Source organism: Xyrauchen texanus, chromosome 16 (genome assembly GCF_025860055.1).
Source record: "Xyrauchen texanus isolate HMW12.3.18 chromosome 16, RBS_HiC_50CHRs, whole genome shotgun sequence".
NCBI lineage: Eukaryota > Metazoa > Chordata > Actinopteri > Cypriniformes > Catostomidae > Xyrauchen > Xyrauchen texanus.
Genome location: NC_068291.1, coordinates 30,344,249 through 30,370,360, shown reverse-complemented (window position 1 = coordinate 30,370,360; position 26,112 = coordinate 30,344,249). Strand labels below are relative to the sequence as shown.

General features: G+C 37.5%; 1 protein-coding gene across 3 annotated transcripts in view; it reads left to right on the top strand.

Annotated features, from left to right (window-relative positions):
- The window catches only part of LOC127656848 (baculoviral IAP repeat-containing protein 6-like), a 191,222-nt gene that overhangs the window by 128,997 nt on the left and 36,113 nt on the right, over positions 1-26,112 (top strand). For all 3 annotated transcript variants that reach the window (XM_052145341.1, XM_052145340.1, XM_052145342.1), the window contains exon 66: positions 23,397-23,613. In XM_052145341.1, coding sequence (XP_052001301.1) covers positions 23,397-23,613 — 217 coding nt within the window. The remainder of the gene's footprint in view (positions 1-23,396; positions 23,614-26,112) is intronic.

Genomic DNA, 26,112 nt, shown 5'->3' with positions numbered 1-26,112 from the left:
ACCAAACAGCGCGACCGGTAACCGCGGAAACAGAGTGAGCGAGAGAGAGGGTGGGCGACGAGGATGTTAACACATCAAATTTCTTTATTGCCAGGAACAATGTAGAGCTACAGAGATGAGGAAAAGAGAACGATCCAAATGGAGGGGAAAATTAATTTGGTGAGGAAGATGAGGCGAAGGCTGTGGAATGGTGGCCCAAATCTTTTACATGCAGATTTGATACATCATGCACATCCACAAAAGCCATATATTGATGAATATACCTTATCCGTTGCTTTTGTGAAACTGCATGTGTCTTCAGTATTCAAGAATTAGTTCACCCAAAAAAGAAAATGTTTGGTAGAATGTTATGGACTGACAATCTCAGTCACCATTCACTTTCATTGAATAGAGAAAAGAAGCAATGAAAGTAAATGGAAAGTGAGGCAAACATTTTACCTATTATTTACCTATTTTTGTGTTCCACAGAAGAAAAAAGTAAAATGAGTTTGGAACAACATGAAGTTGTGTGTTGAGTGTAATGACTTGTATACCACACTCCGTATTCTGTCATTAAAAGCCTGTGCACATATAGACATGCAGTTAATTTGTAACATGAATGGCCAGCAGTGATGATATTATTGATCATTGTTTTGGTCTTTTTTTTTACAGTTTTTATTGAAAGGGATAATTGAGAGAGGGCAATAAATGATTGGGTGGGAAAGGGAGGAAAAGGATTGAAAATGACTCGAGCTGGACTCTTTAATTGGTAGCAAGAACACCATGGCTCTATAAGCTCTCTTCCACCATCATGCTGAACAGTTCGGAGCACGGTGAGTAACGGTTCTAGTAACATTTCCACTTGAGCATGGTTCGGTATGGAATGTTAACAAACCATTTGAAAATTTGCTCTAATTTCAAAACCAATGCACATTTTATGTCAAAAGATACAACAATGTATTTAATTTACTTTTTTTTTTAAATTATTATTACCTTGACATTAAATTTTATTTTTATCTCAGAACCTTTGATAACAGACTCCTTACAGTCAAAAAAAAATGTCTTTGAATGTGGCCTTTAATGCTGACAGCTCTGATACTGAAGTGTGTAGGAATGGCAACTTTTTTTCATTTCCCTGTCTACAGCAACCCTACTTGAAACTCAAACGCAAGCTACCATGAACACTGTGTGTGTGTGTGCACACTGACTCACTCTGACCCTTGAGGAAAATTATTCTTGTTTCCTTACTCGCCATCAGTGTTTACACTGGAAGTAAAACAGCGCAACCTTCCTCCCTCCTCCTCTCTTAAGTCTGACCATTCCTTCCCCTCTGGATTTTACAATTCTCCATCATTCTCTTTGCTCTTATCTGGTCTCCTTAATAAACTATCAACATTTTAAAGGAAACGGCCAGTATAGAGGATCTGTATACACTCCTTCCCTGCCACATCCAGACCAATAAAATAATTTATCATGATTATGATAATAAATTTGTTGTTTTATTTCTATCAGCCCTCGGACTTTAGCATAGCCGGATCAATTATTTACGGTTTCAATCAAAAATAATCCTGACCCCTGGCTAAATGCACAGTTACAGAAGGTCAATGAAAGGCTGTGCCAGAGCAAAGGAACCTCCATTCTGAGAGGAAGTTGTTTGCCTATGTACACTTATTTTTTTTTAATATATTTACTGATTGTTGTTAACTAAAGTAACGAGAGATCTTATGTGGTCCCTGCTGTTTTTCCATTGTTAAAGCAGTTGTTCATTGTTTTGCAGTAGGTTTCTTTGGTTAAAATCTTTTAAAATAAAAATAAAAAAATGTACGTCACATAAATGTTGTCACTTGGATAATGATTTAATGGATTGGCATAGTAGAGCGAGGACAAGAATTGGTAACGAAAGCGGGAGGGACTGGTTTGGAACATTATGCAAACTGGACTAAAGCTCTCTTTGCATACTAAAGTGCCACAGGTTTTAGACCTAGGCCACAGCTCAGATGCTTTGCCCATTTTTACTAATGTATAGCTGTTTTCTGCACACAGCTTCCTGCAGGACATCATTTTATTGATTGGTTGGTTGATTGATGATAAAATAGCAAGTGTTATTGTCCACATTATAAGTTTACTGTCAGTGTTTCATCTTGATGCTTCTAGAGGTGGCGGTTGACTGTGTGTTTGTCAGATGCTCAGTCAAACAAGCTGTGTGTGTGTGTGTTGAAATAGATTTTACATTAGCAGTGACTCACTCATCCACCCAGTAGGCAGTGTTTTTACTGTACAGTAAAAATGTCACCTTCTATTCCAGCTGGATATCTACAGTTGATTTAAAGTCAGTCTGATCTTTACAATTGTTTATGATATCATCTTTAGCATTAAGACAGAGGATGCATTATTATGTCAAATTGAAGATGAACCTTCTGGAAGTCTCTTCTCTCCAGTTTCTTTTAGTGTTCTGAGAGAATGCCTCATCATGCCTCACTCTCGCTCTCTCTTTCACTCTCTCCGTGTCTTTGATAATTAGGATCAGCACATTTCAGTCACCATAATGTGCGGAAATTATCGCACAGGCCAATTAAGTGAAATTATCATGTGGGCGAATTCCCTCGGTCCCGTGCTCCCAGCGCTGTGCCAGAATATTTCAAACAAATCAAACTGAACCTGGCGGGGTAGAAGCCATGAAGGATTTTCTTTTTATTTTATCTGCACTAAGTGGAGTTCCTTGTTAGCGAGCCATTGTTTATATTCATTTATTTGTTTGTAATTTTCTCTCTCTGGAGCTGTGGATCATATAATCATCAGGCTGGCAGCCGATTGTAGGCGATTATGGAGCAATCTCATTACTGTACGTGTGTGTGACCATAATACTATAATGACAGTGTGAGAAGAGGACTAATTGTGCTGACTCGCAGACCTGCTTGTGTAATCTTATATTTATTCTACAGTAGGTAGTCAACCAGAATGACCCTTACTATTGCAGGGTTTATCGTGGCAGTAAAAACATACAAGCCACATGTGAAACTTGTTCACAAAATTGCAGCCAGGATGCGCAAAGGGACACTTTTGGAACAAAAGTTTTGTGTAAAGAAAGAGAGAGTCATTATGATTAACATTGTTTATCTTAAATTTATAATTAATGGCAGCATTAAAAGTTTAGCTTAGTTAGCTCATGAATTTACCATTGGCATATAAAAGAAAATACTAGAATGTCAGCCTTTTTCAATAAATGGAAACCGTTGCTTCATAGATATTGGTTTTTAGCCCTACCGAAAAAGGCAAAAATAATTCATTTTTGTTAACTCGTGTTATTATTGTTCCGGCTAGTCGATAGTGGTAGATTGACATAAAGTGGATCAATTTAAATCCCGTAAGCATTGTAAATGTGCTTATTTTGTTGATATTATATCATATGCCTTTAAAGTTACAGAGGGTGGTATAGACTAAAGTTCATCAAAATTCTTTGATTACATGTGTGGACCGATAGCCTAGTGGATGTGTCCTCGGCTATAATGCAACATAGTGCAGGTACAAAACTCACGATAACTTATCGATGTCTGTTTGGATATGTTTTAAAAGGTAAAATCATGCACTGGAGTCGTATAGTGTGGCAGTGTTCATGATTACATGATAAAGTTTATAATTTACAGCACAATATCCTGAGGGTAGTTCACAATAATGTGAAACATTATTGCTTTTTGTCACATTATCCATGCAGGGCTCATTGTCTTGGTTCGCTCAGGTGTAGCAACACATGTAAAACACAAACATGCCATCTGAGGAAGACTCCTGAAGATTTTGTTCTCCATTGCTTCATTTTATTTCCAAATGTTCCACAGCTGTGTCTGTTTCCTTAACTTTTCATCATGCCTGTTGCTGTATTGCGCTGCAATAAGGGGGTTCCCTCTACTTTATTCTCTGGGATTCCCCCAGCGTATTGAGCGCAAACGCGGACATGTGGGACAGTTGTCAATATGTTTAAATTGATGTCTTCTGGTGATTCGTTTGGACAGTTCATATAAATTAACCAGTTCAAATAATAATTAAAAAAAAAACTGCGTTTAAAAAAAATTAAAATAATTATATCTGAATCCAGTCATACATGACGCAGGGCAATCTGGTCTTAATAGATTGTGTCAGTTTATTTCCAGTTTTAATTTGTGTTAAAATTCCCGGTTTGTCGTGATCCAAAGACTCCCCAACACAGCAGCCTTTTCACCTCAAACAAAGATCTAAACTGTTTAGTTGGGTAAAATGGTAAGGTGTGAATCGCTGACAATGTAAGGCTAAAGGTCACGGTATACTTCAGTAGAAGTTCTTATTCGTTCTTCTTTCAGTGGTAAAAAGAAATTCTAAACAGCTGAGCAACAATATACTGTTTCCGAACATTCAGACACCCGCCACACCGCTGTGGGAGGCGTTTAGAGCAGCATTTAAATATGAGGACTCCGTAAACCATAACTACCGTAATTTCCGGACTATAAGCCGCAACTTTTTTCCCACGCTTTGAACCTCGCGGCTTATACAATGACGCGGCTAATATATGGATTTTTCCCGCTTTCAAATTTTATTAAAAAAAAAAATAAAAAAAACATTCTGTGACGTGCTCAGTTTTTTGGCGGCGTGAAGCTTTCATTAGACCAATGAAATTGCCGAACGGGTTAAGGTCAAACAACTTTTTTGTTTACTGTTTAGATTAAATCGACGGCTCAAACTTCCCATCATTCTGATTACGGTAGTAATTTTGTCACCCTCACCATGGCAAAGACATGGAGAAACGCATATGATGCTGCTTTCAAGTTGAAGGCGATTGATCTGGCTGCTGCACGGGAGCTTGGTCTTAATGAGTCGATGATAAGACGCTGGAAACAGCAGCGTGAGGAATTGACTCTAAACTAAAGCTGAGGCTATTCTGAGGCTATTCAACTCCGACACCGAAGGAGATGACTTCAGTGGTTTCAGTGCACAGGACGAGGAAGATAGAGACCAATGACTTTCTTGGTAGGCTACTGTTTACTGCAAATGTTTTATTACAAGCCGTGTGTGGCAGCGGGCGTGGTCAAGCGCCCGTCCGGAGAGAAAAGCGGTAAGGAGCTTACACCTGCGCTTAAATTATGTCTAACACCGGTGTCTAATTTCAAGTGCCCTGCTTCACGTGTCCTTCTTGGGAAAACTGTCACACGGGCACCAGTGTGACAGTTTTCAGCAGGGCACTTGACGTTCCAGGTAAGGCTTTTAATGGCCACAGCAATGTTTACAATCAATTTTATAAAGTTTCTCAATTCTTCTATGCGCCAACACTAGACTGACGTGTGTCACTCTCTCAGCTCTGTGGCTGCTGCCTTTTATGCCGCTCTCCCCATGCTTACTGAAATTAGACACCGGTGTTAGACATAATTTAGCTCAGGTGTAAGCGCCTTACCGCTTTTCTCTCCGGACAGGCGCTTGACCACGCCCCGCTGCCACACCGTGTTTCGTTAAAGCCTGCGTAAAGTTCATTTGTTTCAATGTACCGGTAGGCACCTGCGGCTTATAGACAGGTGCGGCTTATTTATGTTCAAAATCATATTTTTTGTAAAAAATCAGTGGGTGCGGCTTATATTCAGGTGCGCTCAATAGTCCGGAAATTACGGTAATGTGATATTAAATTATGCTATCAATGACTTTATGCCGCATTCTATTAGTAGAATTCACATGAGGTTTGTAAAAGTTGTTTTAACCACTTGATTATGATTTAAAGTAAAATATATGCAGTAGGAAATGTTACATTTGTCTTGTTTATTATTAATTCATGTTGCTAATGCATTAACACGCTATACACTTCCATAATATGCATCAGTTACAATCTGTTATTGTTATGCATGATGACATTTATACACTCATTTTTGCAATAGTATCAAAGTGGTAATGTGCAGAATAAAGACAGAAGAATGATGATAGGGATATATCTTACTTTGGGCAGATTTGTGAATGGCTTTTGCTGCTGATGGCACATGAGTGAATGGGCAGTTGAGAGTATTTGAGTAGATTTGATTCCTTTTGTAGACTAATAAAACAAAACAAAAAACGCATGACATGGTCTAGGAAAATGTCTCTACATGAACGATCATAGCGATGTAGGTATATTGGCACCAACTCTCTAATAACTGCATGCTGGTGTGTTCACATTGATTTTGACTGACTAAGCAACAAACAAAATCAGTTGACGGATAGGGCTGAAACGATTAGTCGACATTATCGACAACGTCGACAATAAAAAATTGTCAATTCGCTTCTGACTGAGGAGAGGAAGAATTACACAGATCACAGTCCAGATGCACTCTAAACTTTTCAAACAGCTTCAGCTTATGTAGATCACAAAGTACAAGGAAATTATACAAAAATACCAAATAAGTAAATACAAAAGCACTCTCGTTGTGGAATTAGTGGAGTCATAGCTCTTTAAAGGAAACACAATGGTGTTACATTTTAAGTGCAGCTTTATTGTGTTATAGCTTTATTAAAGTACAAATAATATGAAAACAGGTCATGTAATTAACTACAAACTCCGAAACTGCTATTTTTCTATGCGGTCACTGCCGCCTCCTATGAGTTGTGCAAATGTCCCGATCTCAGGGTGAGAGATTGAAACTGCACCCGGCTGGTGTACACTCTGTCACGGGGACACTCATCCCTCGAGCGCGCACTTGCTGCAGCTAGATTATAATGCCATGGCTCGCGACTTATTGAATCATAAGATATGTCACTGTGCATTTCATATCGTGAAATTGGCAATAAGCAGCTTTATTAATAAAACCGTTAAAGATGGATTGAAGGGAACAAAAAGGTGAGAGAGGGAAGTCTTTGCCCCATTATACACAGCAACAAAATATGTTTATAATTTGTTTTGGCTTGTTTTCCAATAAAAATATCTAAAACTAATTTAAAACAATGTACATTTACTTAAGGAACTATACTGCAGAAGAAGAAATTGTTATCTGAGAATGTTGAATATAATATTAAAAATACAAATATTTACAAATATCTAAAAATCCTTTAAAAAAAAAAAAAAAGGATAAACCAAGTGAAATCAATACATGTATATACAAAATACACTTATATTTTGATGCATTCTGTTAATGCAAGTCTAAATATCTTATGTTGCTTCTCAGGTGAATGCATCTGTTTTTTTTTTTTTATCAAAATAATCTTTTGTTGCAGCCTTACTGTCGGCTTTATGGTAGGTGGAGCTCCACACCTACTGATGACGTGGACCAATGGCAGTAAGGTGTTTAGAAGCCAGTAAGAATTTTTTCTAAAAGTTTGCGCAGGTGCGCTGTTACAAACCCACACAACGAACGTCTTTTCGGACAGATATTGTTCTAAATGACATCAAACCCATTCATTTTTCAATTTCGTAGGAATCTGGGCCTTAAATAGGTGTTTAAAACTAATGTATGTAAACATTTTAAATCAATTCTTTTCTTATTTGCATAATAGGAATTTAAGGGTATTTTTGGTAAAGTCCTATATAATGAACTAAAATGTGTTACAGGAAATTGTTTAAATATATTTTTAAAACATTTGTTAATGTTTATTGAAAGAAAGAACCTGTCTTTTCTGGGGATGTGATGGGGCAAGAATAGTGTAATAAAAGCCCTCAAAAAGTTGTAAAAAGTTTAAGTTGTATATGAAAATTCATAGTCAAGACATATAAATACACATGTTATGATATACATTATATATTTAACTTGTCATACTTGAGTACCTACTCTACCTACATATTAACATCTGATTTGAATTGCTTAAGACAATCCTTTCTGCCCTCTGATGTACCTCTATAAAAAGTAAATTTGTAGAGCTTAATTTAAATTTGACAATGTGCTTTTTCTGGGAAATGTTTTGCTTTTTGCAATAAATGTTGTGTAAATCATTGGCAAAACTATCCTTTGTGAATTTTTGCTTTTGCTTCAATGCAGCAATTAGGCTCCATAAGAATGCTTTTACAAACACTTAACACAGCAACTGAAAGTCGGGAAAAAATCTGGGCTGAAAGTGTAAACAAATTGACATTTTTTTTCTTGAAATGTTTTTAAACAGCAGCTGAATGGGGCCCAGATCTGATTTTCATTTAAATACTTTTTTTGAATTTTTTGGGGGGTTCATTACAACTTTAACAGGGCTATATATTTGGAAAATCAAGTGCACAAATGATGAAGGTTGAGTAAGACTGATGTAAAACCACATTAAATTAGACCTAGCTATTCACGCTGAATGCACATTGGAAAAAAATCAGATACGTATCTGATTTATTTCCACATATGAAATTGGCCCAGATCGTGTTTGAAAATGTCATATTCAAAGCACTTTCGACTGTGCATACTGTCATCTAATTCAGTGGTTGTAGTGCCACCTAGAAGATGGGCATGTTCAGGGAGCTCTGTAGCACATCCCTTTTGAGCTACCGTCACCAAACTTTGTACTCATCAAGCCAGACAGCTTTCATGCTGGCAATCATAAGCTCCACCCAGCAGGAAGTCAGACATTTTGGATTGTTTGAAAAATGCATGCTCTGGAATTTGAAGTACTCCTAGGGATTTGATGTTACAGGTACCAAATGTGGGTGACGTCATACCAAGACATTGGCGATGCTAAACTGCGAACAGATTTTGATATATCAAATGGTGTTGCATGGCATCGAATGGGGAAAAGTGTCTCATATCTTCTGTGCGCATTGTGTGATTTATATCAAAATTGACCCAAAAGTTTGGCCTTGTGTGCTGATTACATTGATGTGGTTATTGTGGGCCACGTTCATAGCGCCACCTACTAGTGGAAGGAAGTGTGACACGTTTAACAGACTTTGAAATAGCCCTCTTATGTTTACCTGATTTGCTTAAAAAAAAACTACAATAAAAATTCATTATATAAAGAATGTCAAAATAGTGCAGATTTTAAATTCTAAAGGGATTCTTGATATCTTAAATACTGTTGCAATGGCAACACCTTAAATGTCATAATTCCTTTTTATGTATATTCACATGTTGTGAGGTACTTGGCATACTTGAATTTTCAAGTTTATTGTTAATAAAAATGTACTGCACATATCTTATTTTTAATATAAATAAAAGATAATTAAAATATCAACGGAAATGTAAAAATACTAGAAAATCAAAGCCATATGTCTAACCCAGTTCTGAGTGGCAATTACAAGAAATGTCAAATATAGGCCAGCCAAGATCCATTGTTGATTCCCAAACTCCCAGTCTCTTTAGGATGTCTAGAAGGGATCCCTCTTTCGTCAACTTCTTGCAAATACACAGTCTGTTATGCATGTTTAAATATGTATAACTATGTTTATCAAAAAATGACAGATAAAGTTAAAGATCCATTTAAGATAGCTAGCAAAAAAAAAGTCATGCTCTAAACTGCTTTTAATTTTAAACAACATAAGTATTACAGTATTAAGAAGATTGCAACATATATGCCGCAGTGATGTACTTGAGGAATCGAGAATGGGCAGCGAGCATTTCTTGAATGTTCATGAGTTTGAGATCTTTTCAAATCCCATAGAAAAATGCAAGGCAAACAAATGTGTCCCCACTCAAGATATACATCCACTGAGGTGGAGATGCAATCTTTAATTACAATATATAGTTTTATATGGACAGATTTGAACCTTTAACCTCTTATGCAATGAGCGGATTAATTACCACTAGACTTTTTTTTTTTAATCTTTTTTTTTTTTTTAAACCAGCGCTGATTGATGTACTTCTCCATTGACTTACAATATCTCATGACCAACAATAGCACACATAGAGATGGAGTTATCAAATGTATTATGTTAAATATTTATTTTAGAGCTTGAAATGATAATCAAGAATGACGTTTTATCAGAGCAGACCATTTAAAATAATATTTACTAGCGCTCATCGTTGCTGTGTGACTTCAAACGCTGTTTCATGAGCATGACATTGTTATTTAGCTAGCCATCTTAAACGGATCTTTAACTTTTATGTCATTCTTTTGATAAACACAGTTAACTGATGAACACAATTACATATATTAGACTATTCATAACAGACTGTGCATATGCGAGAAGTTGCCAAAAGAGGGATCCCTTCTAGACATGACCGAATTTGTGATCTTGCCAATTCAACCAATCTCCACATTATTTGCGATAGCTTGCCATTTTTATAAACACAAATCTGAGGGATTCCCATCACTTTCCTTTGTTTAACAGCAACCTAACAAATGCTTAAAGCCTGAAGCAGTTGCAACATATACAGATGCACAGCAGCTGTTTGTATCATCACCATAGTAACAGCGTAGTATCTCCTCCACGTTGTGCGTTCACTATCTAAATCCTTTTAAACTTTCACGGGACACCAAACTGCACGTCACAGCTAGCATTTAATCTTCAACCCGCGTGCTGAGAATGAGACACAAAAACCCTCATTTATACACTGAATCCCTAACATTCGCTTAAAATCCCCATTGTGTTATAAAATGTGATTATAATTTGAAGTGCTAATAATACAGTAGGCTACGAATCTGAAACACTTCTATGCTGAAAGTGTTTATAAATGTTTTTTCTGATATAAAAATGTAAATTATATACAGTAGATGGATGCAATATACAGAATATGACAACATTTTCATATATGTAATTTAAATAACATAACATTAATTCTCAAATATATGTACTCTTATTGTATAGGTTCGTATATGGCCAGTGGCAATTTCTCAGGGCCTCTCTGCTGGTGTAACTTGCCTAATAATTTAAATTTTTTTCATTGTCATTGACCTTTTTGCTATGTATTTTCAATCTTTTTCAACTCCTAATTAATCTAAAAATTACACACAAAAAAATTATCCATTCAGAATTTATTCCTCAATGCTTACAAGCAAAGTGTGACAACTGTTTCACAAATTGCATGCCCGAAGCTAGGCTCCTTAGCCAAAGCAGCACTTGAGTCTTTAGCTCCACCCCATCAGGGCTTCAGAATTTCTACAGAATCCCTCAACAGTGCAAATGAATGCACATCTAATGTCAGATTGTCAGATTCGTCAGCCAATCAGATTGAGTTATTTGTTCTTGTGAGTGTGGTCTTTAGGATATGTCCCAGTCCAGGCCTTCTAGCTGGCCTTGATTGACGCAATCACGCTTTAAATGATATACGTAATTTGAAAGCGAAGACCATGACATTTTGCTGAGATTTTGAGAGAGATCCTTATGGATTTAAAAACCAAAGTTGTTCTGCATGATTGTGCGATTTGATTAATTAAACAGGAAAGTAAGTTTTTTTTGCATTGTTATAGAAACATCAGGAGTTTTCTGAGCGTAAATTAGGCTGCTTGAGCATTCAGTGTCGGATCAAGTTTTGAAAAGTAACCATGTATTCTGACAAAACCAAATTTATTGCAAGCAAAATTTAAATTGCAAATATTATTAGAGAGCTTTTTCTAGGTATTAGACCTCCTTGGTTCTGGCTTTCGTGCATGGACATGGTATTATTAGTTGACTGCCACGTAATGTATAATGGGCATCTTATTCATTATAAAACACTGTTTTCTAAATGGCATGAATCGCACTGAATTACATGGCCATTTCCTAACTACACCGTAATTTGATGACCATACTTTAGTTGTGGCAATGTAAATGATTATGTTGTGACAACCTGAAAAGTGAAATTCCTGTATTCGTTGCTACAACGTAACAACGTGGAATGGTGCCAGTCCATCATGATGACGTTGTGGCAAGTTCATGGATAAATAGTGTCATGGAGGGACAAAGGACCCAAAGTCAGAGATGATGGTTCAATGGTTTTCTTAAAAAAAATTCTCAATGTCAAGATAAGGTGCCGACTCACTGGATGAAATCCAGTGAGCCCCAATGGGCTAGAGTAGGGTATGTTTGTATTATAAGTGTGTGCTTTGTGGAAGTCAGGAACAATTCGAAGATTCCATTGAAGCTGGTGTGTTGCGAAGCAAAGCCCAGATGATATAGTCCCAAAGACACGAGCATAGACCGAGGAATCCTCCTCCACATGAACTGGGCACAGAACTGGCAAAGGTGACTGCAAACAGGAAGTTAACCGCACCTCTACAGAGGGGCAACCAAAAGACACACTTGCATGCTCCAACTACACAAGAGAGCACAGTTAACATGACATTGAAAAATAAATGGGCAAATAACGAGGGGAGTACAGTAGATAAGTAGTGAGTGCAATCAGAGTGAATCAGATTGTAACGGGCGAGTAAATCATTGCTGTGATTAGCATCTCCCGAGATCGTTCACCATTCCCATGGAAATGCTGATTGCATGCCGGCTTAACCTGTGAGACATGATGGAGTGAGAAAAACAAACAATAGTATGAGCCGGCACAAATGCCAGAACCATGACTTAGTTGTTTGTTGGTAACCAGTTGGTATTTTATGCATTGAACAATTATTCTATGGGCGAACATGCAGTATTCTAACCTAATTTATGTCCTCATTTGCCCAACATTAATATAGAGGCTATTTAAACAGTTGTGCATATGAATAACGAATGCAGACTCAAAGTTAATGTACTTTATTTATTTTTACAGTGAACAGAGAAAAACTAAATGCAACAACAGAATTGCAATGAAATTACAAGCCTAAATGACTTCTGTGCTCATACTAACATCTACTTAAACTATCTTAACACCTAATGCCAAGAATTACATTTGTTAATTTAATTTAAAGCCATTTTATGGATAAATAAAAATGGTAAATAATTTCATTACAATATAATCTTTGGATCTACATTCAATAAATGATTATATTAAATTATAGCAAAAATGTCAAATTAATCTGTTAGCAAATTTTTTTTTAATTACAATTAAACATGGATGGATGGATAGATTGATTGATTCACTGAATTCTCTGAACTTTTAAATACTCCTCCTAGGTGATTCAGATGTCACCACAAATTTGTGTTTGGTTTGAAAAGGGCTTTAGACTATCCTTTTCATACATTTTCATATTACATTACATTTTTAACACACTGTTATGCACTCTATATTTAGATACCATTACGGTGTACAGATAAAACAAAAAATGTATCTCAATTTAACTGCTAAAAGATTGTTTCTTGGCTATTACAGCTGATTTCTGGCCAAAAGTTTTCAGTGCATACAATTTCTTGTCTTAAGTTTTGCACAGATTTTCTACACATACATTAAGGGGGTTTAAAAATGGCAGTTGGTGGTATAATGCAGACCTTGAGCAAGGTTCTGCTGAGACTCAAAGAAATGGACAGCAGTGAATTGGGTCAGCTCTGACAAGCTTTTCAAACCTGCCACAACATCCTGCAGGGATGCGTTCGTACTCCCATCAAACGTAAAAACTGGAGAGAGTGAGCGATAGGTTGGAAACCTTCTAATGGATGTGTGTGTACTCATCTGATGCACACTTCTGCCTTTTCCCATGTTTTTTGTCTAAATCTCCACCACTATCATCATAGAGGGCAAACTCTGAACAATGCACACTATTAATTTCTGACACAAAGTCTCCAGTACACTCACATGCGCTCTCTCTGACTCTCTTGTGGAGTTTTTCAAGTGTCTCTCTTTCTCATTAAGATGTTTGTAGTGTAGGAGTGTAATAACATTCTGCCCGTTTCTTTTCTGTGATGTATTAATATATTGCATTCTGCACATTTGAACAGGTGCCCTTTGTAAAGTCATATTCTCCTCTCTCCGAAGCTCTCTGACAGTGTGTGTCCACACAAAATGCCAGTCAAAAAGCCCTGTCAAGATTAATTATGCCGCCTTGCAAGGAGAGAGACAGACACACCCTCTTTACCTGGATGGGGACATTGATGTAGGGAGATAATTTGGTGGAAGCAATGAGAGTGGAGGAGTATTAGAAATGATAGGGAGGACAGGAATTAAAAGTAGTCACAGAAAAGTGAATGGACCTCAAGATTATTTTAGCTTTGTTAGCCTTCAGTCGGATTTGGTTGACGATTGCATGATGCTGTTCTTAACTGGTGTATATCAGTTTAGATGGGTTTAAGGAAATATAGGTAATGGGAATTTTTGCTAACATGTATGGAAATCTAATTGTTTCTCTGCTTCAGAAATGTCATGTTTTCTAAATTTTTGTTATTATGAACTTGAGACTTTACTCAGCCTTTGTGACACCTAATTTGCAAATGAACATGAGACTGATAGAAATGCATAGTCAGTTAAGAGTAAACATGAAATCAAAATTGACCCCATTTACTTTCTTAATACACCTTCCTGGTCTTATTGTGAATGATTTATCTTTGCACGTTGTTAAAAAGAAAAACAAATTCCTTTGTAAATCTAAAATAATTGTTTGCTTCTGAAACGACTTTGCTTTTTATCTGACATCACCAGTTCCTCTTATTTTTCAAAACCTACCCTCCAACCACCTATCACATAGAAACTAATCAATTCCTGGTGGATAAAATAATGTCTTTTTGGGTCCTGTCTTGCAGAGTTTTTTGTTACCTTGAAAACCAATTTTCAATATTTTTGACATTGACATGACAGTAATACATATTTAAAGGACTGCTTTGCAGTCTCTCACAGCATTGTTTACGTGCACATCAAATTAAATATTGCATCTCCTCTGACAGAAGTCTTTTAAAAGGTGTACCACTAGGTTTTTCAATCTGTTGATCAGCCAGCGGTCCAAAATCCTGCCCTCCTAAGGAGCCAGAAGCCATATTATTAGAGTCCTTGGGCAAATGAATTCTCTTCAGACAAAATAATTGCTCTGAATGATTTATTGGCCTTAAATGTTGCAGAAAGGGAAGAATGTGCTTTGTCATACTTCTCTGTAAGCTGCTATAAAATTTCAGCTAACAGGAGGAAAATTACAGCCTCTTGGTTGTCGCCATAAGCTCAATCAAACATCCTTCTGTATAAACAGCCTCCGCTGGTATAGTTTCCCTAAATACGAGACTATTTTCCAGCTTTTGTGCTGCACTGACACTTCTGTAAGCAACTCGTACATAAAAGTCTGGAAGGGTGCCACTTTCTCACAAGCATGTTGATGTACTGCAGTTTCCTCAGTCAGATTGTCTGGGCACCAATGTGTCTGCTGGCTGACTCCACATGTTTAAAGTAACTCTGGGAGCCACCAATGTCACTTTTAATCTCTGAAGTCAGCAGGATTGTATCCAAAAAGTGTGGTATTTTGAAGTCGGTCTCAGTGTGCCAGGGCTGTTGGGGTTAAACGGATTGCCGCCTCATGTCTCATAAGACAAGGCTAGTTTGATGCTACTTAACCTTAGCCAGTTGACAAGTTCTGTTGTTTGTAAGAGCCACATCAGGGTTTCCATTGTCCGGTAATTACCGGACATTGTCCGGTAAAAAAATTAAATGTCCGACAAAATTAAATCTCTCCGGTCAAATTGTCCGATTAAAATTGCCTAATAATCCCGTCCCCCTAACACAATCTGAATTTCAGAATAAGCCTAAAATGTATAAAGCACAAATACACCGATCTCTTGCTATGTTATAAAGGAACAGGCTCTACGTTTGAAAGTTATGAAACAACATCGCATGCTGCATTTCAAATAAAGCGCACGCCTAAAACGGCTGCAATATAGACCTAAACAACGAACGATTGAGTGAGACGTTTCAAATATGGCCAGGCCCAGGCAGACTAGCTTTAAAAGCTTTTTTCAGAGGCCAGACGATAGTGAATCAGGAACATCTCATTATAGATAGATCAGTGCTTCTAATCCGCGCATTCGTGCAGTTTTTTCTCTATCATCAAAACTGAATAGCCTATGTTCATCAGTGCATGGTTACAGTCTATATCAAGCAGGGACACGTTTGTGTGCATTTTATTTTGTGATTTCACCGAATTAATAGAGAGTCTCCATAACGGCGATAGATTGAAACGCTGCGTCCTAGTGAAGATTGCGCAACTTCGGCGCAGCGCGTCGTCCATGCAACTGATAGCAGCGGACACGAGCGCTCAGCTTGATTTCAAAAACAACAGATTTTAGCGCTAGATCTCTTATTTAATAACGGACTAAATGAATGATCTGCTAGTTAACTGGAGATGTTTTATTTATTTGTATTAGGTACATCCGTGCCTCAATGTTTCAAAAAGTGAATGTGTGTGAAACCACAGTAAAAAACAATTGGCGTTGATTGACGCCAATCGGACGTTCATGTTTTTTTTTTTCGTCTATTTGAAATTTAAGCTAATAATAATATGTTGCGTTCTATACGGCCTGATTATGTCATTTTTAAGTTACATAGACTGCCTCCAGTTTTCCTCAACTTGACTAATTAAGAGGCGATATATTTGACCGGCATATCATCAAAATGTCCGTAAAACGAAACCTCGTGACCAGCACCATTTTTTTCTAGTGGAAACTCTGAGCCACATATTAAAAATATCCTCCGGATGCTTGCTTAATTTTGGATACTTAATGGTGTGGTTTAAATTGAGGTTCAAATGTCTAGGCAGAGGTCTAGATGTAGACCGATCCCCATAGGTTGAGGCCCCAATAGTCTTCTTGAGCTCCTCATAGCAGCTGAACATCTTAGTCTTTTCTAGTCATCATTTTTTATTTGTATATAGCACTTTTTACAATACACCGTTTCAAAGCAGCTGTAAAGTCTCCACTGAAGAGCTTCATTGGAAAAGCATAATTGAAAAACTTGCTTGCCTTTCATTCTCTCTTTTACACAATGTCTTCTGTCTTTTATTCTCATTGTGTGTGTGGCACGTGAGTCAGTAGGTAAGATTGTCACTTTAGTGCATCTATTGTTGATTCATTGGTCATGGTTGTTTTGAGTCTCAGTGTTATTTGTATTAGAGATGCAGATGTGTGAAAGGGAGATGCAGCAGAGCCCATCTTGTTTTATTACTCGTTCTCTTGCAATATTGATGGAGCGCATCTCAGTGCACTCGCTGAATGTTGTCTTTTCTACTCTACCCAGATCTCATGTGAAGGATTTTCACACACACACACACACACACACACACACACACACACACACACACACACACACACTGTAAACTAATGCTGGATCATATTTCTACAATATCTCAATGTTTTTCAGCCTATTCATGGTATTATTCCTATTCACGGTATTTGATAATTATGTATAATTAGACATTTTTTTTTTTAAATCAAAGGAACCATCATTTTATCCAGATAGCCATGCTAGTCAAGTAGATTCAATATTTTAAAGGCATTGGGGAAAAAAATAACTATTTTAAAATATTAAAGGCATGTTTTTCACTTAATGAGCACAGGGGAGAATGAACAAGGTGAGTAAAAACTAAACTTATTTTAAACTAAAATTATCATTATTTTATTGTCGATTAATTTGTTATATACAAAAGTATATATTTTTGTTCTATTTACTTCATCTTCACCTTCATCTTTTTACATGGAAAGTGCTGTGTACAATGTTCCTTTTCTGTTATACTGTGCCTTGTTTGTAGATTTGTATTATCATTTGTAGTGGTTACTAATGTTTGCAGTTGCACGAATGCTTGAACCCGCAAGTACTGAACTTCTCCATTCACATTGGAGAAAACAAAAAAGGTGGGTTAAAGTAAATTTTTCTCCTCTTTTAGATTAGTAACTATGATATTTGGTATGCAACATTTAGGAGGGAATTTAAGGTCTTGAAATATGTGAGCAATGAACTAAATTAAACTGTCCTTATTGTACCTTATTAGGTAATGAAATGTATAACGGAATTAGTCGCGTTCGACATCCATTATAAATTAGATAAATTACAAATAACTAGATTATTCTCCACCAATGAAATCGTAATAAAACGTCTAGTTATATCAGCTCACAATTTCTACTGTAAGGAATTAGCTTTAATAAGTGAATTATGATTAATTCACTTATTGGAGTGATTTTATTCTCATGGCTTATTGAAAATATCACATGTTTTTGTTCAAACAAAATCGATGTTTAAACACTGACCCTTAACACTTACTTAGTTTAATAATTTTAAACCATGACTTTAACCATACAGAAGTAATATTTACATTATATTCATGATGTTAGCCAGAGGGGAACTGGCCCCCACAGTGAGTCTGGTTTCTCCCAAGGTTATTTTTCTCTATTAATCAACATCTTATGGAGTTTTGTGTTCCTTACCACAGTCACCTTCAGCTTGCTCACTGGGGGTTATTAATACAATTATTATTTAATTACTTATTTTTAAACACGATTAACAATCATATTTTATCTAATTACACAATGATGATTCATTGACATTATAGACATTACAGTATTATTGTCTGTTAATGCCTGATCTTCTGTAAAGCTGTTTTGAAATTATTTGAAACGTGTGTTGTGAAAGGTGCTATACAAATAAAATTGACTTAACACGTATTTAGGTACAGCTTTGAAGCGAAATCTTTTAGAAACAGGGATGAAATTATTTATCAAAATATACCACAGTCAATCATCTTTGAATACAGACAAACTTTATTACTATTCTAAACATAAATCTAATCTAACACATAAGACAGTTTGGTGAAAAGAGTGACGGAATGTGAAATAAATTATCAGTACAGTGAAAATGAACTTTATGGAATCTGTTGACAATACCTTAAGAACCATTTATCCTTCTTTGAGTCTACATCGATTTGCTATCGGATTACCCAAATTATTTAATTAATACACCAGCACTTTTAGCACAATATTGGAGATGTACTTGTGTGTCTTTGTGGTGTTTCCTTGCGTTCTTTGTGTTGCTTGGTTCTTGGAGCTTGGTCGAATGTTCGTTCCGTCTATGTTTTGGACCTCTGTATGGTCGAATTTATTGTCTGTATAAATGATGAGGTTAGCTTTTAAACTGTAGAGAGTGATGAGCTTTCTTGGGACGTCGAGTCCCGAGCTTACTTGGGCCTCACATGACATGGACCTGGCAGTCAGCGGAGCGACCAGACGAAGCACGTGCAGGCAGAAGAGAGGAAGAGAGAAGAGACGAAGAGGCTCAAGAGAGTGTGTTCTTCCTGTTTGGAAATATTTTAACTGAAATTGGCCGCAACCCCAAAGGTCTCCTGCGCCAATCAGAAGTGACTTTTCAGTCACATGGTCAACGGGGCTGTCTTTTCCGACAGTTGATTTATGGTCCTTTGTTCCAGAGTCTTACAAATCTCCCGCTCAAAAATAGTGCATATTTAATCATGTGCTTTTATATCTTGAGAATGGTACAAGAGACATGATATTTGTTGTCATCAGCTTTCTCTGCATACGCCAGTGAATGCTTGCATACTAAACATGACATTTTTTTCATGGATCTTATACGTGTAGGTAACAAAACATGAAAATCCCTGGTTACAAAAACATACTGGTTAATGAATTGGTTATACAACATGGATGTATCGGGCTATAATCATTAATTTGTCAGTTATACAAGTTACCACAGTTCAAATCTGTTTCAGAATTACCTAGCAGGACTAGGTCTTGTATAAATTGTGGGTTTAAATGCATTCTGTACATTTTAGAGGGCTAAATTGGTAAAGTATTGTGACTGTAAAATGTTCCTGGATTAAGATGAAATGTCTTAGTATTCAAGTTGTGCAAATCTGATGGTCTTTTGGAAACCTTTCAAGGAGAAGTCTGCTTTAAATCTTGTGTGGAAGATCAGGAGGTCAGGCTGCGTAATGGCCTTTCAGACCAATGAGGAGACCTTGGGCCATTTGATTTATGACTGTGAAGAACTCCAGGATTGCAAAGGTTGAAAATCCTAGATTCAATCCTAGATGGACACATGGTGCTTAGGCCCGTCATTGCTGCTTGCAGCTATATTAATTTTTTCCCATATCTTGTCGTCTTTCCTCACCTCTCCTTTTTTATTTAATGGTATTTTATCCTCTCTTCCTTTCTGTGCCTTTCCACTCCATTATTTTTCTCCTTTTTGCTCCTCTCATTCTGTTTTGTCTCATCTCTTCCTTTTTTCCACTGCTTCTGTCGTGTCCTCCTTCCTCTCCTCTTTGTGTATGGCGATGGAGGGCAAGGGGGCTGACGTATATGTCCTCTCTGCTCTCTCTAATATTGTTCATTATCCACCCAATCCAGTATTGAGCTGAATGTCTGATGCGGGAGAGAGAGGGGCAGAGAAGAGGATTTGTATGTAGTAAATCAGTCTGTAAATGAGATGAGCCAAGGAGAAACAGTCTGAACTGAGGAGAGCATGAGGAGAATCAGGAACATAGCGTGACATTAAGAAGATACAAACACACACACTAAACACACTCTGATCTATTGTTCTTTGCAGTAGCTGCACACTTAAATGAAACCGTTTGACAATGCTCCTTCAGTCTTCGAAATTCCTCTTTCTTAGAAACACACATACTTTGAAACTTCACACAAGCAAATTCAAACATCAAATAGCCTGACAAGCAAACAAAATTGTGCTTATATGTAGGAAAACACACAACAGCAAACCAAACACATTATTCTCACTCACAGTGGTCCTGCTCTTTACATTTATTGCACACTGATAATATGAGTCTGATTATACTTTCATCGTTTTGCTTGAAGACAATCTGTAATCTCTCTTTGCCTCACGCATTCTTTATTTTCTTACTGCCTCGTTCTGGCATTAAATATCTGGGGTGCCACAAAAGGATTATCTCTTCATTCACACACAATAAGCTCTCGAAGACCGATGGTCTTCACAACATTCAGAAAGAGAGTGATAGGTTTTTTGGCCAAACCTGAAATTATTTTTTAATAAAGAAATCATGTCTTGGTTGCCGCTTTGTTAATGGTTATTGTTTTTTCTTAACTTTAGAAGAAAAATAGTGTCCCCGGTTACACTGTGTCCTTACTAGGTACGATGCAAGTTCCTTTTCAAAGGGTACTCGCGGGCCCTTAAAATGTCTTAAATATCTTAAATAAAATACAAGAAGTCTTAAATGTTGTTTGCGGAGGTGTTAAATTTAGGGCCGTATGAGCTGTTTAAAACAGCAAATGCTTTTTTTTTTATTATTGGCTGGTAAATAGGGCTGGGTATCGAGTTCGATACATTTTAGGCACCGACTGAATTGCCTCTAAACAATCGAGTGTCTTGTCATTTGGTAGCAAATTTCGATACCTAAGGGGTTAATCTCGTCAAGGTCAGTGATAAGCATGTGGCATGCTAGATGTGCCCAAATCTAAAAGTGCCGGTGATTGGCTGTTTAGGCATCAAGGAAAAACACTAGTTTACGCCGGTTATGCCCAGAGACACGGCTCACACATGAGGCTGTAGTGTGTATGCGTCCCAACCCCCATAAATGTAAAAGATGTCGAAAAGATCAAAAGTGTGGCAACATTTCACCAGGCTTGATGCCAATAGCGTGTGATACAATATTTGTGACAAGATAATTGCTGCCAAGACCGGCAACACGACAAATCTAACGAAGCACTTGACAGTGCACAGAATAAACTTAAGAGCAGAAAGTTAATCTAAATCTTTGTGATTGTTATCTGACACCTGACTAAGTGATTGTGTATGCATACGTGTATACGCGCATGTAGGGGGAATAGCGTGTTCAGCAATAGAGAGAAATATTGTCTCCCAGTTATAGACATGAGGTGCACATAAAACCTGATTTATTGTACTTAGTTGCAGGTGCAGTTATTTTAACAATAGTAACGTAGACCCCCGCTACAGATAATGCCATCTTTCACTTAACACACTGTAGAAAATAAAAATGAATCAAAGTGAAACTATCTTCATCTGTCTGTTATATGATTCCTACGGTTCAGCTAAGCCAGGTTTGTGTCAGGATGTTTTTTCTATCTAAATTTAGATTCATTAATCATCATGTTAGAAGCCTTTTTTTGGTTTTAATAATAAGCATTTTTTTGTTTTATTTTTGTGAAAGTTATTTAGAGATGTCATCATGGCATGGATAGCAAGGAAAGCCTATTTATACTTAAATTAAGCAAACAGTATTTGAATGCTTCACTGTTATGTAAATTGTTTGTTTTTTAGTAGATTCTCACTTTAAGGAAAATATTAAAATGGTCTAATCAGACTTTTGCATTTTTATACATTTTCTCTCAGGGGACACCCCTGAACCCCCATACAGTATTTTTTTTATCAGTCAAAAGGCCTCCTATGTCCCATACATATACTGTATATTCTGAATGTAAAAATATTTCAACATAAATGGACTTCTGTCATTCATCTTCTAAACAAATTGTTGAACTTATCTTTTAATATTCATATCAAGTGTCCTCGACTGATTAAATATTTTAATCCTTTGGTAGAAGATCCCTCAGACCCCACTACTGGGCCCCTTATGTCCTCATTCCTGCCCAGTTTTGAAGAGACTATTTTGACCTATTTTTTTCAAAAGTACTGTTGCTGTCAACATGGTGAGTTATAAAAACTCAAAAAAAAAATTTTTTTTATAATAGATAATTTTATAGCCATATGACTACTGACACCATGTAAGCTACGTATTATTATCCAGACCTTTGCTGGGAAGGAAATGTAGAGAACAGACCTCTTGGAACTTTAATTGAAAACCCCTGTAGTATATTATCCGTTTTCGATGTACATCATAACTGATTATGCAGAAAGGTTTTCTTGAATGATTTCATCTGTCAATAACTTTTTATCAACATTAAGATGCTGCGAGGCAATTGTCTGTGTTTCGTGACTGCTATCGGGTCATTTAATAAAGTATAACTTGCAAGGAAGGAAAGCTGGTGGAGTTTTTGGTTCCCCCCTTGGGAGTTGGTGCCCTACGAAGACTGCATAATGTGCATATCAGGAGCAGCGGTACTGTTGAGACCTTATTTTGTTGGTCTACCATGAAAGTAAAATTGTTATGCAAGGCTACTGTAAATGGGTCACGATGGTCAACTAATTGAAGAATTGTCCAACAACTGATTAGTTGATTAGTGAGATCATCTAGTGTATCCAAAAATGTTCTTACAGTTTGCATGGTAAAATCCCATATAGAAAAGTTGGGTCTTTAAATTCATTCCCTGTAAAGCACCTCTGCTACAACCATACTCATTCAGAAGTTTTCAAGATAGTCCTGGTTTTAAAAATGTGTCAACTATAGGGGTCTCAAATCAGGTGAAACTGAAACCAACCTAATTATGCAGGGGGTCTTTAAGACCAATTAGTCAACTTGTTGTTCAGGCAGTTTGCCGACTAGTCAGTGTTGAAAATATGTAGTTTTGCAGATCCTTAGTTACTCTGTCTCTTGTATGAAATCTCCTTTTCCTCTGCGAAGACTCCTATTTTATTAATCTATGGAGCCAAAGATGCCCCTAAAAACATCTGTTAAAAATGTTATTAACCTTGCAAATCTAAGTGTGTGTGTCTGTCTGTATTGTCCCTTTTGTCCTTGCGTCATTTAAGAGATGGAATCGACTTTGTCTTTTATTAGTGTCCTGTCTCAGTGAATAATGTCTATCTCTCTTTCTCCTGCAGTTTTGGACATGGCGCGTCACGTCCCCTTGTATCGTGCTCTGTTGGAGCTGCTGAGGGCCATCTCCACCTGCACCAGTCTGGTTCCTTTATTGCTGCCGCTTTCAGGAGATGCTGATGAGGAAGAGCTGGATGAAGAACGCACTGAGTGTCAGACCTCTGTTGGCATGCTCCTGGCCAAGATGAAGACCTGTGTGGACACCTACACTAATCGCCTCAGGTAAGCTCTCCGAGACAGAGAGACAGGGTCAAAAATAAACACTCGCCAAGTGCCAATACAAAGTAAGAAATGCCTTTGGCAAACAAAGTGGCTGGTAACTTTTTTAGGTACGTAATACAGGGTTTAAATCATGGTAGCTTGACCTTTGCTGATGTAATCAACATGAGCGATTCAATTGAATCCATACATACTGTCCATACCATACATACTGTCTACTAAATAAAACATCTGTAGCAACTTTCTCGTCTTCAAAAAATGTTCCCCAGTGAAAAATCTACAGTTTTATCTTCTAGTTATTTGCTCCAGAACCCCATGCGGCTACACGCTTTCGGGATATTCCTCGCATTAATCTGCTTGAATGCTAATGAGTGTATTTGGAATAAAACTGATATTTGTCTTCACATTTTGTAACTGTGCAGATTCTTAGTGACTTAGACTTGCTCATCGTCATAGGATGCAATCTACACTCACCTAAAGGATTATTAGGAACACCTGTTCAATTTCTCATTAATGCAATTATCTAATCAACCAATCACATGGCAGTTGCTTCAATGCATTTAGGGGTGTGGTCCTGGTCAAGACAATCTCCTGAACTCCAAACTGAATGTCAGAATGGGAAAGAAATGTGATTTAAGCAATTTTGAGCGTGGCATGGTTGTTGGTGCCAGACGGGCCGGTCTGAGTATTTCACAATCTGCTCAGTTACTGGGATTTTCACGCACAACCATTTCTAGGGTTTACAAAGAATGGTGTGAAAAGGGAAGAACATCCAGTATGCGGCAGTCCTGTAGGCGAAAATGCCCTGTTGATGCTAGAGGTCAGAGGAGAATGGGCCGACTGATTCAAGCTGATAGAAGAGCAACTTTGCCTGAAATAACCACTCGTTACAACCGAGGTATGCAGCAAAGCATTTGTGAAGCCACAACACGCACAACCTTGAGGCGGATGGGCTACAACAGCAGAAGACCCCACCGGGTACCACTCATCTCCACTACAAATAGGAAAAAGAGGCTACAATTTGCAGGAGCTCACCAAAATTGGACAGTTGAAGACTGGAAAAATGTTGCCTGGTCTGATGAGTCACGATTTCTGTTGAGACATTCAGATGGTAGAGTCAGAATTTGGCGTAAACAGAATGAGAACATGGATCCATCATGCCTTGTTACCACTGTGCAGGCTGGTAGTGGTGGTGTAATGGTGTGGGGGATGTTTTCTTGGCACACTTTAGGCCCCTTAGTGCCAATTGGGCATCGTTTAAATGCCACGGCCTACCTGAGCATTGTTTCTGACCATGTCCATCCCTTTATGGCCACCATGTACCCATCCTCTGATGGCTACTTCCAGCAGGATAATGCACCATGTCACAAAGCTCGAATCATTTCAAATTGGTTTCTTGAACATGACAATGAGTTCACTGTACTAAAATGGCCCCCACAGTCACCAGATCTCAACCCAATAGAGCATCTTTGGGATTTGGTGGAACGGGAGCTTCGTGCCCTGGATGTGCATCCCACAAATCTCCATCAACTGCAAGATGCTATCCTATCAATATGAGCCAACATTTCTAAAGAATGCTTTCAGCACCTTGTTGAATCAATGCCACGTAGAATTAAGGCAGTTCTGAAGGCGAAAGGGGGTCAAACACAGTATTAGTATGGTGTTCCTAATAATCCTTTAGGTGAGTGTATTTCAAGGCCACCAAATAGGTGGTCTGTGGACAGTCATATTTTATGCAAAATAAAAAAATTTAATTTTTGGGGTTAGATGAACATGTTCAACGGGAGGCCCTGAGTGCCGTGCATGTGGTTTAATCTCAAAACTCATCCTAATAACGATAAATGATCTGATGAATGTACTGGTGCATTCAGACTTCTCAGGCTGTCTGTTTCTTAGGCTTCTCTGGCAGACAGAGGGATCTATGAAAAATTATAAAAAACTTTTTTGCATTGTAGACTCCCCGTTAGCATGTCTTCATGGGGCATCTGTTTTGTTAGCATGTGAAATTTGTGTCTCTAGGTCTTCTGAGATGCAAGGGCGTATCCCAAGGACAATTTATTCCATTCATTTCCATAGGTATTTTTAGTGTTGCTTCAGCTAAACATGTTATTGAAATTCATGCTCTCAGTAAATTCTCTGTGCATGCAATTTATGCCAGGGGACACGGGTTATATTACGTCCAAACCCTGCATTTATGCCCAAAGTCATTCAGTTCCTCTTTTTGCTTCATTGGAACAGCAAAGTTTGAATTAATTATGTCTGTGTGCTGTGGATTTACACAGAAAGGACTGAGAGGTTCAACGAAAGCGATCAGCTGTTTGTATCTTGGGCGATCCGGTGCATGGGGAAACCAATCGTCAAACAGCAGCTTTTGCATTGGATAGTGGAAGCGATTTCTTTGGCATATTTCAAAAAGGGTTTTATGGCCCCAACTGGTTTATGTGCACATTCCACAAGGGGAATTTAAAAATGTTCGCTCTCTTTAAGGGGGTTATGATACAG